Source organism: Malus sylvestris, chromosome 5, assembly GCF_916048215.2.
Source record: "Malus sylvestris chromosome 5, drMalSylv7.2, whole genome shotgun sequence".
Classification (NCBI taxonomy): Eukaryota; Viridiplantae; Streptophyta; class Magnoliopsida; order Rosales; family Rosaceae; genus Malus; species Malus sylvestris.
The window spans coordinates 31,157,550-31,173,588 of record NC_062264.1 but is presented as its reverse complement, the minus strand read 5'-3'; the positions used below and the strand labels follow the sequence as shown (position 1 = coordinate 31,173,588).

Here is a 16,039-nt window from a genome sequence, read left to right as displayed (position 1 = left end):
ACCGACATTTTGTGACACACCCCGACCCTGTATGTCCACAAGGACTCCAAATCGAGCTGTGCTGGCCGACACCTGGAAAGTGACGAAGCCATAAAGTGTAAAGATGTGGAAAAATATGAATAAATTTGAACCTAAGAGTGCCTAAATACCAGAGTGCGCTGGTAAGCGGGAATGAACCCACTTCACACGTGACGTCAGAGCATAAACAAAGTACAATAGAGTGGATTGAAAATCATACCATTGAAGGTAATCTCCAATACCAAGACTTGCCAAAAATCCTCGTCGATACGAAAACTCTACTATTAGACCTGGAGGGATAAAACAAGAATGAGGTCAGAAAATAAAGCTTTAATAAAAGTCTTCTCAACAATATAATCCCTCACCGTAACACCTGTTTAGCTTCCAAAAAATCGTACTACGGATAAACACGAAATCAAAAGTATACTAACATTACATCCAGAAGTATACCACATCACATCATCTCATTAGCAATATAAATAATCAAGTGCTTAACAACCCATACTAGCACGCTAGTCGGAGTCACCTGTGGTGATCTGTACGACTACAATTATATCTCATCAATCAATGCTACTTAATAAGTCGGAGTCACCTATAGTGACCTGTACGACTATTCATATCTCATCACATATGCTAGCTCATCATATATCTCATCACATATGCTAGCTTATCACATATTTCATCACATATGCTAGCTCATAAGTCGGAGTCACCTCTAGTGACTTGTACGACTTATCCATAGCTCAATAAGTATACATGCACACGAGTCAGAACCACTTAAAGTGGTTGGTATGATAGGACTGGGTGTAATTAAATACGCTCAAGTGCTACAATCACGTGAAGACTATGCGAATAATTGCGGGTCACCTACGAGTCGGAACCACCTATAGTAGTCTGTACGACAGGACTGTGCACCTACCTTGGATTCAAGGTGAGCGTAAGGTGTGGGAGGTGAACATCACGTGAAAGACTGTGCCCTGGCCACGGGCGGGAGCACTAACACCGGGGTGCATGTTTATGAGCTCTAAATGCATCTCATATGACATATACAACTCATAGGCAACCTGTACGACAATGTTGGAGTTGCCTAAAACATAATATAGTCATGCCATCACTTGATCATTTCAACTAATATCATAAACTCAACTGAACTTACCTGGGTGTCCTGCGTTCGCCTTTGCATTTCAAAGCATTTACAATAATTATATGCAGGTAATATACATATAGATAAACCATGATACAATCTAATACTTAACCATGTTATAGCATTTTTCCAATATATATATAATGTGGCGTAAAATGCACAATCGATAACGCCCTACTACCGAATTATTTATTTTTGGAAATAATTGTCAGGGATAAGTCCAACTAAACACTAGTTTAATTAACTATCATTACTTACGTTTCCTTATTTCAATTTCTTGATTCCTTCCACATTGATTTATGACCAACATCCAATCACTAAAAACATAAGGTTAAATCTCATATTTTCACCAATTTCCTTCACTTTACTCAATTCCCAAACAAGGTTTTTGTTTCAATTATTGTATGGCTGCATCTAACGTCTCGTTAGACTGCCTACATACCCTAAACAGGGATCAAGTCATTCGTAGTTCAAAATAGTACTTCAAAGCATTCACAGTAATTATACGCAATAAGCAATTTATAAACGTTGTGAAATAGTCAATCATATATATATATATATAATATACAATAAAAAGGAAAAGCCCCGTTTACTTGAGGTCCACGCCACGACTCTCTAGCATGCATATCGAGACATCACGAACCATCATCGCCTATGACCAATTATCAAATCATATCTCAGAGTTTGTACCGATAAAATACACAATTTACATAAAACACATCTCTACGTAATTCAATTTGAAAAATCTGTATCACGGATTTCAATCCGTTGCTTCCAAAGATACACATTATACTTCTAGAACAACATCCAAAAATCTCATTACGATCCAACGGTCGGATCTCCACCAATTGCCAAAACTAAGTGGCGGTTAACCTTTTATTTCATGAACTTACAAATCCAATTCGGGAAGATCCGTTTATTGGATTCCCGATCTGTAAGTTTCTATGGTCTTCAAATATTACGTACTATAACATATTAAAGTTTGGTGACGATCCAACGGTCGGATCGTCGATTTATATTTTTACCAAGTAACATATCATAAAGAATTTGGGTTCAAACCAATGTCATACTAACACCAAAAATGAACTCAAGACATCTAATTTAGCCTAAAAATAGCATCGACGGCCCCTTGGCCATGCGCCGCCTTGGGTGGCGGTCGGCCACCCAGACTTGCCGGAAAAATCAACTATTTCTAAAAATTCTCAAACTTCACATAAATGAAGATCTCATTAAGTGGAACAACTTTTATACCTGCCATGAAGTCCAAAAGTGGACAGAAGATGGTCAATTTTTCCCACAAAGCCGGCGGGTGCCTAAAGCTTCCCGATGTCGATTCGTCGTCTACGGTGGTCAAACGGAGTCAAGGTTGGTTGGGTTTTTCTCCTGGGATGATGGGCTACAAAGCTCAAGTGGTGGTATCGGCCATCGCTTTGCCGATTCATCGAAAATTTGAAAAAGGTGGCCGGAGTACTATTGATTTTCGTCAACTTTCGTGGCCTCAAACTGCCACATACCGTGGTTAATCAAGGTGGTTCTTGGGTGGATTTTGTAGAGGGGAATGAGAGCTTCAAGATGGTGGTGGTGGCATCGAAAATCTCCACCGGAGTTGGCCGGAATCAGCCTTGGAAAATGGGAGCTCACGGTGGGTGTGGGTCGACCGGAAGGCTACTTTCCTTTTTCTTTTTTTTTTCCTTCTTTTTTCCTGATTTCTGATTGGGCTTCTGCCCTTTTTTTTACCTTTTATCTAATTGGTTCTCCTTAACCAATTAACTCACTTTAAATAATCAACTTTAAACGTTCGTAACTATACCGTTATAATCCGGATTCACAAACGGCTTTCGCCTATGCGTTCGTACCAACGAGTGCTACTTAAAAACGCCAAAAGAATAAGTTACACATTCCTCTAGACGATGGTCAACATAAATCAAAATCCTTGCCTCTAGGCATTTTCGTCAATTCCCTCAATTAAAATAAATAAAAAACGAAATTTTAGGGACGGGTTGTCACATTTCGGTACACTAGTTTAGTAAAATATATTATGATATGGACGTTTAGGTACACTAATTAGAGAAGGTTAAATAAAATTAGTAAAAAAAAATGTGAAGAATAATAAATTTAAAATTTAATGTAATAACATTAAATAAGTTATCTATTAAATATAAAAACAAAAATATAATATGAATTTGAATTAAGTGCACATTAAGGGACTAAAATCATATTCAATCTAACACCAGGATTTTATTAAATTTTAATCTTCTTGAAGGATTAAAGTTCAAAAACCCCTAAAATCATCAACAATTATTCTAATTATTTAGCACCAACTAAGGCAGCGCTTTGTATAAATGGTGAACAACCAAAGTGGAATTGGTTATTTTCAATCCAAATGTGTTCCCATCGCGGACCCAAGCTACACGAACCGCCTCAATAAAAGCTAGAATTTTTGCAGACGCCAAACTCACAAACTCTAATAGAAGCAAAAACACCAAGGACTTGTGCCGCAGTTGTATGAAACATCCCCTCCAAACCCGCTCCACCATTAGACATGAACCATATATGTTTAATTACCTAAATCCGTCCAGACATTGACAAATTCCAATAAACTGGAATAAAAGAAGGAAACGTAACAACAAGCGAAGAAATGCGAATCGAATAAACGGTCAATTAATAACAAAGATTTGTTGAATCAATTTCAGTTGTGTCTTCCTCTTCTTTCCTTTCTCGTTGACTCAGGTAAGGGCAAAAGTACGTAGGCGAAATCGAGATATGATGAGCAAAAATTTAAGAATTAACCTTGATTTCCTTTCATATTTATGCTCATGACATGAAATCATCCCATTATTTTCTCTCATCAATGCAAATTATATAATTCCTAACAAGATTTTTTTTAACAACTTATCACGCCACTTATTTAGTTCTTCATTATATATTTATATTGACCAAAAAAGAACAACAATTTGTCCATATAGCAATACGTATCATAAGCAAAAAGGAAATTATGAAAGCCCTACTACAATATTCATCATTAGGTAACTAATCTCAAACTAAGTAGTAAAAACCAGCAAACTAATTGAAAATTGGACGTCAATGTCTTGTTTCAAAGGAGATCCTAAGTGAACAAATCGAAAATTGGACAGTCGTCGTCACTCTCTTCCTCGGGTTCTTCCTTCTTCTTCTTATCCTCTGGTGGAGGAGCAGCAGCAGGGGCGGCAGCTTCGGCAACACCTGGGGCAGCTACAGAAACTGCACCGCCAGAGCCAACATTCAGGACAAGATCTTCAATGTTTCTCTTCTCGGCAAGTTTGGCGAAGAGGCTGGGCCAGTAAGAGTCGACAGGGACGTTAGCGGCTTTCACCAAGGTTGCAATCTTCTCGGCAGTGACGGGGATGCCTTCGTCATGGAGGATCAGTGTGGCGTAGGTGCAAGCAAGCTCTGAAGCCGACATCGTTTTTCTACCGAATTGAGGGAGACGAGGTATCGGAGATTGAGGGCTCTCTTTTTCTAGGGTTTTCTATTGAACCGCAAAAGCATGCATTTATAGGTCGAGATTCTAGGTAGGGTTTGGCGGTTTAGGGATGTATTCCTAATCCTACGAGGACATTGAGAGAAAATCCAGCCGTTGATTTTTGAGGAGAAAACCTTGCCGTTGATTTTTGAGGAAATATATTATATATTTGATTATAATTATTATAACGGTTATACGTTTATTAATTACATTATTGATTTTAATTTATATTCGCTCTTTGATAAATTTTCACGGGAAAATTGCTAGTTTGCAGTTAAAAAAAAGGAAAAAGGAAATCAATTAAAGTTTCTTGCAGGGAAAGAAATCCAAATCGGGCTAGTTGGGTTGCTTGCAAGCAAAGTCAAAGTGACTTGGATTGCAAGCAAATAAACTTCAACTTTATGAGAGAACACACGAAGAACCAAAGGAGAAAGAAGTGTAGCATGGATATTCAAAGTTCCAAAACGAATGAGAGAATTTGTGAATCAGCTGAAGCAAGAATAATAGAGCAAAAGATTAAAATAAATCAAGGCGATAAGCATCTCGTTTTAGATCGTCAGGTAGAATTAGAGACTAAACAACAGGGGTTAGTTTGTTTGTTTATGTGCCTTGGAGATAATTGAAAGTTATAAGTTTTGGGGATTTTCTAGTAACGCTTCGGCTTATAGTACATCGAGAGATTCTTAACTGCTGAATCCTTATTCATTGGACCTTTTAAGCCACACCTAAACATCCATTGTTTGATGCATGCCATACACAGGAATATAGTAGAATTTTTTGTGTATTTGGCATTTGCTTATTTAACCATCTAAAGCTCTACTTACAAGTTGGTGTCTATTGGAAACCAAGGGAAATAATATATCCTCTTTTATCTCACATCACTTGACCTACCGGAAATGCATCCCCTTAAGGGGATATATCCGGAGACAGCCAAGAATCCCGCTAAGTTAAGCGACAAGAGATATAACTCCCAGCTCAGCCCAAATTGAAGAAACTTAATGCATGGACTTTAGCGAGAAAGAGCCTGCAAATGCGATGCACAAAGAGGGACAATTTTTTTAAAAGGAAAACTAATGAAAAGGGTTTGAAAACTTTGAGTTTTAACGATAAGGACTAAATAAAGAGTAAAGTGAATAATATCATGTTTGACTTTTTAGTGTAAAAATGTGGTTTTTCGTTAAAGTGAACAGTACCGCGGAATTTTTGTTAAAACTCCCTTTTTTAAATGGTGTGTGAAGTGCAATTGCTCATCTTCTGTCCCACATTCTTTTCATTCTTCATAGTTCTTACTTTTTTTTCTTCTTCAAACGATATTATCAATAGTAAGAGGTGGAGGAGTGAGCTAAACCTCATAATGGGCTAGCAATAATGTGGTTAAATTCTTCTTTGATGAGAATTAAATCTAAGACCTCTCACTTTCAAGTGAAAAAGAATATCACTAAACCGTAGTACTAAATATTAGTTCTTACTTCTTTTGACACTTGTTTTCTTTTTTTTTTGGTCAAATTCGACATTTGCTTCAGACTTGGTAAAACCTGTGATTTGATAAACTGGCCAAATTATTGTAGAAAGATCATTACTAAGGGGGTAGTCAAATTAGGTTTTGATAGGATTTTAATAGACTTTAAATATGGGTGTAGTCGATTATAGTTTAAAAAAGAGAATTTTAAAAGATTATGTAATCATGGTGTAGTCAAATTAGGATTTAAGAGGATTTTGAAGAATACACCCATATCAAGGGGTATTCGATTAAGAGTGTAAAGAATACATTCAAATCTAGGCATAATGAGAATGTCAAATATTTATTAAGATTTTAATGGCCGAGGGATTTTGAGGGATTTGAGAGTGGGTGGTATAAATACAAAGTGCCATCAAGAATCCAACCCTACCCCATGTGATTTCTTTTCACTTTCATCACAGAAGTGAAACAATCTTCCTCTCACACGTCTTCCTTTATCCCCTCATGGTATTGCTTTGCTCTTCCCAACTCGTATAATTCTTGGTTGATTTGTTTCATAGATTACCGCTACATGTGTACTTATCAATTACTACCTTATTTCCTTCTCATACATATATATCTATACGTATAATACCACTTATCCCTAGCTTCTCCGAATTCATGCTTTTTGTGTTGATTATTTTTCAATTGTATTGTTTTTCTGTTTGATAGCAATGAAAAGAGAAAACCTAAGAGCAGTTCCACTGGGGAACTGATAGGCTGGCACTCAGCCAAAATAATGGCCCGGCACCCAGGTTTTTCACTCTAGCCCAGTAGATAGGCTGGCATCCAGCCCAAGCTGGTCTCCAGGCCAGCCCAAAATCAACTGAGCAATCAGACGGCTCAATTGACGTCATCTCACACTTACACCCTCAACCTCTTCGCTGCACCAACCTTATCGCCCACTACGCCCCTCTGGGCTCCCCCTCTCACGCTTACACCATTTTCTCCACCATCTCCTCCGCCTCCGATGTCTTCCTCTGGAATGTCATGATCAGAGGCTTCGTCGACAATGGGCTGTATAACAAAGCTATTGCTCTGTACAGTGGTGTCAGACCTGATCATTTTACTTTCCCTTTTGTGATTAAGGCTTGTGGGTTTGCTCGTGATTGGAGATTGGGTAAGAAGGTTCATGGAGATGTGATTGAATGTAGGTATGCATTAGATGTGTTTGTAGGTAATTCACTTATTGGATTGTATGGGAAATTTGGGCAGGTTGAAACTGCACGGTAGGGGTGGAAATTTGGGCAGGTAATTCACCTAAAGCGCACCCATCCCCACCCTGAACCAACGCATACCATTGCAACACCTCCCAGACTGCCAATACCCATCACCAACCCACCCCAAAAATTCTACCCAACAAACGCAGTTCCAAATCCGAATGGAGAGAGAGAGGGAGAGAGAGAGAGAGAGAGATGCAGAAGGAGGTTGACTCGTCGGGAGTGGCAAGAGTTGGCGTTTTGGGATGATCGGAGAAACAAATTGAGGAGGATGTAGAGGGAGAGAATAGAGGGTTCTAGTGAAACCGTGGGCTTCCAGACTTACCTTCTTTTTTTTAATAAAATTATTATTTTTATTATTTTATAATAAAAATTAATAAAATTGACTAGGTAATTTTTTATTAGGAATAGAAATGCATTTGGTCTATACATTGGAATCTATCACTATTCACTATTCACTTAGTGGATTAAATAGGCTGAGTGCTGACGCATTTTTTTAGGGATGGACTTGTTCTAACACGCAATAGATTAGCTAATATGCATGCTTTTTTAACCAGCCAAGAGGAACTTTGGATATTTTACTCCAAATAATTGAAAGGGGATTGGATAAATTTGATGGGTTTTTATTATTTCTTAAATATCTGTGGTATGTGAGAATTCAAGAATTGTTCTTTTTTATTAGAAGTATATTTGGGTTTAGTTCTTAATCTGTGTTCAGTTCTCCATTGTCATTTTTTGGTTAATTAAGGCACTTTGCTCCTTTATTAATGCATTGCATATTGTATGGTTCAAATGGTTTTTGTTAAGTATGTCTTGAATTGATTTTGTTACTGCTACTGCTTCCATCATACTAGTAATTAGAAATGGGAGACAAACAACAAGAAATTGGAAAAGTGAAGGCCAAGAGTGATGATAGCGCTTGGACTTTGGAAGAGAGCAAAGTGCTGTTACAATAGCTCGTTGAAGCTACATTAAGTGGATGGCGTGATGCTAATGGCTTGCTAACCAAAGATATTGTGATGACAAGAATACTTCCGGCACTTAATGAAAGACTAAAGTGTAATAAAACTTATAAGCATTGCACAAGTCGAATGAGATATTTTAAGAAAGAATATGAAAAGTATAGTCAGCTTATGAGAAGCAACTCTGGCTTTGGGTGGGATGCAAACACAAAGAGATTTGTTGCTGATGACGAAGTTTGGGAAGAATACTTTAGAGTGAGCTTCTTGGCTTTTATTTAAAATAGTATATGTAACTTGAGTGTATACTTATAGTTTATTGAACAATTGTGATTTTCTTGTTTATTTTATAGGCCCACCCAGACCAAAGAAGCATTCGTAAAAAATCTTGTGATGACTTTGAAGATTTGCAAATAGTACTTGGGGATGCAACTGCTACTGGAAAACACTCATTGGGATTGGGTGAGGAAACTGATGCAAGAACTTTTGTAGTGGAAGATAGACAAGGTGGAATAGAGGAAGATGAATAGGTTGGAATAGAGAACTTGTTTTACGATGAGGAAAATGGAGGCTTTGTACTAAATCAAAACCAAGCATCACACCAAACTTCATCATTTGATCAATTATCCTCATTCTTACCCACTCAGGCAACTAGCTCAAGGATTCCCCCATCAATCGAAACAGAACCCAATACCAAGGGAATACTAGATCATCTGAGACCACTAATCAAGCTAGAATTAGGAAAAATATTTCACTTACTCTCGGTTCAATTGCCACCGACTTCCGAGGAGTTCATAGTCTGTTGGAGAAAAGGGATAAGGATAGAGAAAGACAAAATTCTATATGGGATGCCATCAAGGAAACCCCAAATTTGGATGAACCTGCTCGCTATTAACCGGTCGCTTTGCTCGATACTAAAACCAGAAAGGATGCATTTATGAAGATGTCATCGGAAGAGCGGTCAAATTGGATATGCTATAATTTGAAATGATATGTGATTGGACTCATGATACATTAGTTTTTATTTGTTTGTTTTATTTTGGATTATGTTTAATTGGCTTATTCATACTTTTTGTTAATTGGATTATGTTGGATTATGTTTAATGAATGATGTGTTTAATTTAATTAATGATATTATGTGAGAATGTAGGATTTAGCTCTGTTGAATTTTGGTTGTTGTTACAGGAAAAGGTCGGCTTCCCCCAATTGAGGAAATCCGAACTCTACTTGATCGTAGTGTTCATGGAACACTCTCCACTTTTTCTTAGGTTTCTATATCAGTGTTTTTTGTTCTTTTCTTAAATGAATTTGTGTTTCATTGTTTTTTTATTCTAAATTAGTGGGTGACATTCACCTCTCCCAGACCCTGCGTAAAGCGAGAGCCTTGTGCACTGGGTACGACCTTTTTGGTGGGTGACCTTCTTACACTTTATAGGCAGTAGACTCGTCAATTAGTATTTCTTAGTCTAGTGTGGAGATTATGAGAATGAACTACCAGATAGCAATCCTATTTAGATTAGATGTCTCCCAGTCTATGATTAAGGGTAGGCCTACTAATCATCCCTCAGAAAGGCATATTATTTCATGCATTTGGATGCACTATGTATAAATCCCTCTTTCTTTAACTAGTAATTATGCGAAAGTCTATGATAGAAGTCCATACAAATCCATAAAAATCTATAATGGAAATCCATATAAATCTATCAAAATCCATATAGAATTATAAAATCTATTATAATCCTTTAAAATCTGTCACTTAAAAAAAGTCTATTAAAATCCTCTGAAATCCAAATTGACTACGCCCCTAAAGTCACGGCCAACAAAACAAAAGAAGAAAAAGCTAATTTATAGCTCCTGGAAATTGTATGTATGCAACATCGTACACAGGCGTCTGTATGGTAGAGGACTAATCATTTACTCATTGTTATTTCCTGTAAGTAAATAAGAACACCAAAAACTCAGCTAACTTACATGACAAAGAATTACTAGACAAAATTACATAATGCAGAAACAAAAACTTTTCGAAAAACATGCACTACAAGCAGAACATATGGGTCTATGTTTTGGATTTGAGCCTGGATATTTTCAAGGTGAGTTCTGTGATGAGCTTTCGTGACAGTACCTGCCGCAACTCAATGCAGGAAGGCTCATCCGCTCATCGTTGTCTTCATGCATTAGCTACTGGTGAAATCCTTATTGCTGTGCTGTTATTTGCCCGATGATTGATGTCGTTGTTCATTATGCCACGAGTTTTTCGCAGCTTCGGCAGATGTATCAACAGAATCACCATTACCATCCTTTGGCTTCGAGAAGAAAGGATCCCATTCGTGAGCTCCTACCTCACGTTGTCCCTCCTCCAACAAAGCATACTTCCAACTGTTTTCTTCGATGAAGTTATCATCTGTACGACCCTCGATTATGTCCTTCCTCAACTTTGTAACTTTGTCAATGACGGCCTGTACAGAAACATCAAAGGCATCTCTAAAAATCCCCAACTTTGAGCGGGGATCGGCGTATATCAGACTTGGAATAAGGCTTATGACCTCCTCCCTCATTTTCTTCACCTGCTCAGGAGTAATTCGACTAAGTGTTTCCTCTATGCTAACGTTCCTCTTGCGAATATCGTCCTCTGGGATGAACACTGAATACCTTGTATAATCTTTTGGTAAATGCCAAGTATATTGTGTGTATGCCGACCCAGGATGGAAGAAGACAGGTATGCAACCAGCCAACATTGAATCAAAAGCAGATCTTCGTGTGTATGAATCGCCTTGCGGTTGCAGGCAGAAAAGAGATCTCTGAAACATATGCATTATACTGCTTGGAGAATGACACTTGCTTTCCCCAAAATCACATTCCAACAGCTTACCAACCTTTGAACTCCGGCACTGATCAATGATCTTCCCCCTGATTGACTTGGGATTGTCAGGACGGGGGGCACCAGCAAAAGAGAAAAGGAACTCACGCTTTAATCTTCTCATTCGTTCCTGCCAAATGAACACATCAGCATCTTTTGCTGGATGGAAATATGTGGGATATGGAATACCAAAATCATTAGCATTCCACGGGCTTGATTCTACCACAAGCATAGACATATTCTTAGCAGCTGGCAGAAAGAGAAGCTTGTTACCCCAATCCGATTCTTCCTCTGAAAGTCTCCTGAAATCCCAAGTTATCCTTCCTGCAACAAGAAAGTGGTCTTTGCCACCCATAATGCTCCATTCTGGCCTCTTCGTAAGCCAATCAACCAGATCGAGTGAGGCAGCATCCCTCCTTGATATGTTGAAACCCCAAAGGTACCGGGCAATGTCAAACCCAGCATAAAAGGGAACAAAAATAGCAGCAGCAAGAGATGAATCATTTGTCAAACACTCATATTGCTTCATCCGATTGTTAAATATGACATCCACAGCGAACTGATTCGTGGCATACCAACCCGTATCCCCAAACACACCCTCTGCATTCTCAAGTGGAGGCCCAAGCCCAGCATTAGTTGTGAACTTGCACATATTTGTCCAACGGCTTAAACTCCTACATTCCTTTAACATATCCTCATTAAACCTCGAGGGAAGATCATGCACATAAATATACTTCCCACCACATGGATCACTCTTGTTTTCGACAGTTCTCAATGCTCTCATAAATGGATACTTCTCCGCTTCATTGATCTGGTTGTTTTTCGCAGGGGCTACAGGGATAGGTGTTGATTCAGTGCTCTGGCTGTCCCTCTGAAGATCATTAATTACAAGGGTAGGCTTCACTTTGGAGTAAACACGACCAGCTTGTAAATTGAAAGATTCATTCACGGTACTACCTCCCAGCACAACGAAATGGAAGTACAACAACAACATCCAGAAGAACACAGACAAAGAGGCCAAGAAACAAATCCTTGTATTCTGATTCTTTCCTGTCCCCTTCTCCATTGGCTCCACAGGTACACTCGTCGGAGAGCGGCGTCTCATTGGATTCATAATCCACTCAATCAAGCAACCTTCCTATCCGAACCGAAAACCCCGCACCCATAACCATTCACCAATTTCCCACAAAAACCCAAATCCCAAATCAACTCAATCAATCACCAAATTCCCACAAAAACCCAAATCCCAAATCAACTCAATCAATCACCAATTTCCTACAAAAACCCAAATCCCAAATCAACTCAATGAATCACCAATTTCACACAAAAACCCAAATCTCAAATCTCAATACTTACACCAACAAAGAATATAGCAAAACAAAAACCCTAACCCTAATTTCAACACAAGTAACTCTAGAGCTTATATTTTGAGCTACAAAATGCAAAGCAGAGAACTTTTTTTTCAGCTGAAAGATAGAGGGTTTGAGGAACAAGAATACAGTACACAGATGCAACCTTAACAAACTGAAATCGAACAAATCTAGGGACAAACCAGTTCTCCAGTCAACGACTCAGAAGAAGAAATGACTGAGTTGGTTCCGCCAGTTGCGCCTGCTTCGGAGCTGAACATAAAAAATACAGAAATTTACAGTCTGTTAACAGCTAAAAATACAGAAAATTAGCAAACTTTAGAACCTTGAACACGAAAAAAGAGAGAGGAGCGAATCGAAAGAAGGAAGACAGAGACACTTACAGAGGTTTCGATTTGCCGAGAAAGTTCGAGAATTTTTATATTTTGTGCTGAGATTTAGACTCCTGGAGAGAGAGGAAAGAGACATGAAAGTGAATATAATATGACTGCGATGCTCGCGCGCGTAGGAGACGAAGGGGGGCGCACGTTAGCAAAGTGAGCCGGCGGTTGTTTCGTGTCGGTAGCCGGTAGGATCTTGCCGCGTGGAATGATGGGAGGACGTGCCTCGTTGAGGAGCGTGATGTCACCCCACTCCCTTAAATTACGTTGCATGAAAGTTGAAAATCCCACTCATTTCCTTTTGTGACCGAAAAATAAATTAAAAAATTCCCACTATTTTCTCTCCAAACAAAATCCCACTCTCTTTTTGTCCATAGTCCAACTCGTATTTGAAAGTATCACATAATATTACAGTTTAGGAATATTTTTAATAAGAGAAATTAGGTTTTCGTTTCTCTTTTTGCTATTTCATTGATAAAAACATTATTTATTTTTAATTTTTGATCAAGATTCTTGGGTATTAATAACATTATTAATTACTTCAATAATAAAATATTTTTACCTAAAACTATTCATTTAGTGTTAAAAATGTTACAATTAGTATATTTATATTTATAGCTAAATTTTTATCATATATTTTTATTTTTAGTTTGTACACATTTTTAATTTGCAAACCTTTGTTAATTTGTACCACTTTTCTTTTCAATTTTAATTTGTACCCATATATATATATATATACATATTTTGTTTTTTTGCCCATATTTTTTTAAGTTTATTTGTATTTGTGTCTATGTGTTTACCGTCACATGACATTGTATTATTAATCAATGATAGAAAATTACATATGGTATATTTATGTTTTATGGTAAAGTTTGTATCATGTATTTATATTTTTAGTTTGTACCCACTTTTAATTTCCAAGCTTTTTATAAATTTGTAGTATTTTATTTTTAGTATTAATTTGTACTCATGCATTAATTTCTTTTCACGCCCATATTTTTTAAAATTTCATTTGTACTCATAATTTTTTAATCTTTTATTTGTACCCTAATTTATTTATAATGTACCCATTCTTCTTTATTAATGCACCACTTAGTTATATGTGAAATGTACCAATTTTTTTAACACTATGATACATTCTTTTGCCATTTATTATTTCTTATTGTTACATAGTTTTTATCCATTTATTCAATTAAAATGTTTGAATTATTTTTTATTGTCGCCGTTTCTAATAGTTATAACGAGAGATTTTTAATTTATAAGATTATAAATCTCATAAAATATCAAACAATTAATGTCAAAACTATAAAAATATAAACCTTAATTGTAATATAATGAGGTGTACAACAAAGTCAAGGGACTTTGATCAAACTTTGAATACCATTAAGGTTTTAGTCAAAGAGTGTTAGAGACTAGGGACCGCATCCAAAGTATTTATTTTTTATATTTGTAAGTGAGATGTATTAAGTTTGATTATCGCTAAAGACAAATTTGAATCACATTATTGCTAGTTTATTTTGAAGTTTAGCCTATTCCCTTACTTTTTAATGTAAATAATATCGTTTGTTCAAAAAAAAAATACTCATATTTGTGAGAGAGAAATGTTCTCGTTGATTTGGAGTTTAGGGTTTCTCTTTTATTGAAGTGTAATTCTAAAACCTTGAGAAGGTATACTGTCTCAGCAAATTTGACCATGTGTCTGTGAAAATATTTAGATTTGACAAAGGCAAAAAGAGAATAATGTTTTTTTTTTGTCAGACAATATATTTGTTAGATTAGATGTTAGATTAGGAAGCCGATGAGGTTCAAACCCACATCGTAATGTAAGGACAACATTCGTCTCCACCATTGTGGTAGAAGGCCACATGCAAAAAGAGAATAATGTTAAGGGGCACACATGGAATCAGTGAGTGGGTAACATTGTGAGCTAGGTGTATCGCAAAACATGGGGTTAAAATTAGAGTTATTTTTTATTTTGGCTTACCATTTAACAATTATATATAATTCATGTGAATAATATGCATCTAATACAACCACTATCTGACTATAGATATCGTATTTGCTTTAAATATGTAAATATTATAACCAAATCCGCAAACTAGAGTTAATTGTATGATGTCAAAATAGGGACTTAATCCAAAGGTGATAAAAACCAACAACCAATGGCTCCCAACTATTTTTAAGGAAAATAACAAAAATTGTTTTCTCCTTTTGTCATTGTGATCAGATTTGTCAAAGGTTCTTGTTTTTTTTTCTTAACATTAATGAATATGAGCAAATTTTAGCATAAATCATTGTCTCCAAATTTGATATCTTAGACTTCATCAAAAATCAATTTGATTTTGAACGTTTACCCCATAAAGAACTAAGAAAAGTGGGGATCATCAGAACTATCAACCATGTCATTTGCTAAATATAGCTGATATTCATTAAGAATAAAATAACATTAATTAAAAGTGCCTATGAATATCTCTTCTGAGGAGAGAGAGAGAGAGAGAGAGAGAGAGAGAGAGAGAGAGAGAGAGAGAGAGAGCAAAGTCAATTAGCTTTCCCTAAATAAGGAAACCCAGTTTACCATATATTTTGATGACATATTCAACCTAACCATAATGTAAATCATCAAAACCGTCGATTCAAATATAAACGAAAATATCATAAGAGTATATGTTTATGTTGGTTATTTACTTTATTTTATTAATTAAAGATTTAAAACTTTTTTTTATTAATTAAAGATTTAAAACTTTATATAATATTATTCTAATAAATAGGAAAAGTCATGTTTAATGTGGTAAGTCATGTCACTTAGTATTACGGTTTTGTGATATTATTTTTCACATGTAAGTGAAAGATTTTAGGTTCGATTCTCACCAAAGACTTAAACCACATTCTTGCTAGCCCATTGTGAGGCTTAGCTCCCTCCTCCACCTCCTTAGTGTAGATAATATCGTCTGTTTAAAAAAAATGAGGTAGGTCATGTCTTTTACTAAAGAGTATAGATAGTTTTAATCTTTCTTGGCCTTTTGGTTAAGATCAAGAATATAGAGTTTTATAGATAGAGAACTCCTAAAACAGAACATATACGTCCAAATAT

At 36.5% G+C, this 16,039-nt stretch overlaps 2 protein-coding genes and 1 pseudogene across 4 annotated transcripts; 1 reads left to right on the top strand and 2 right to left on the bottom strand.

Moving 5' to 3' along the window:
- Window positions 1–4,107: 4,107 nt before the first annotated feature.
- Window positions 4,108–4,654, bottom strand: LOC126623744 (60S acidic ribosomal protein P1-like). Its single transcript, XM_050292725.1, has one exon. The coding sequence runs from the start codon at window positions 4,602–4,604 to the stop codon at window positions 4,269–4,271; it is 336 nt and encodes a 111-aa protein (XP_050148682.1). The 5' UTR covers window positions 4,605–4,654; the 3' UTR covers window positions 4,108–4,268.
- Window positions 4,655–7,052: 2,398 nt separating this feature from the next.
- Window positions 7,053–9,466, top strand: LOC126623320 (uncharacterized protein At2g29880-like; annotated as a pseudogene).
- A 705-nt stretch (window positions 9,467–10,171) lies between these two features.
- LOC126623319 (xyloglucan galactosyltransferase MUR3-like) lies at window positions 10,172–13,096 on the bottom strand. 3 transcript variants are annotated; one of them, XR_007623734.1, is made up of 3 exons: window positions 12,952–13,096; window positions 10,464–12,820; window positions 10,172–10,272 (listed from the first exon to the last, which is right to left on the bottom strand). XR_007623734.1 is itself a non-coding variant. In XM_050292171.1 (3 exons), the coding sequence occupies exon 3, from the start codon at window positions 12,310–12,312 to the stop codon at window positions 10,549–10,551; it is 1,764 nt and encodes a 587-aa protein (XP_050148128.1). In that variant the 5' UTR covers window positions 12,313–12,473; window positions 12,751–12,820; window positions 12,952–13,096; the 3' UTR covers window positions 10,172–10,548. The 3 variants fall into 3 exon arrangements, 2 of the variants coding, with proteins under 2 accessions (XP_050148128.1, XP_050148127.1); XM_050292171.1 differs by having other exon boundaries at window positions 10,172–12,473; window positions 12,751–12,820; XM_050292170.1 differs by having other exon boundaries at window positions 10,172–12,820.
- Window positions 13,097–16,039: the final 2,943 nt, after the last annotated feature.

Coding starts and splice junctions, on each gene's coding strand:
- LOC126623319 (XM_050292170.1), bottom strand. CDS start 12,312: ATGAATCCAATGAGACGCCGCTCTCCGACGAGTGTACCTGTGGAGCCA.
- LOC126623744 (XM_050292725.1), bottom strand. CDS start 4,604: ATGTCGGCTTCAGAGCTTGCTTGCACCTACGCCACACTGATCCTCCAT.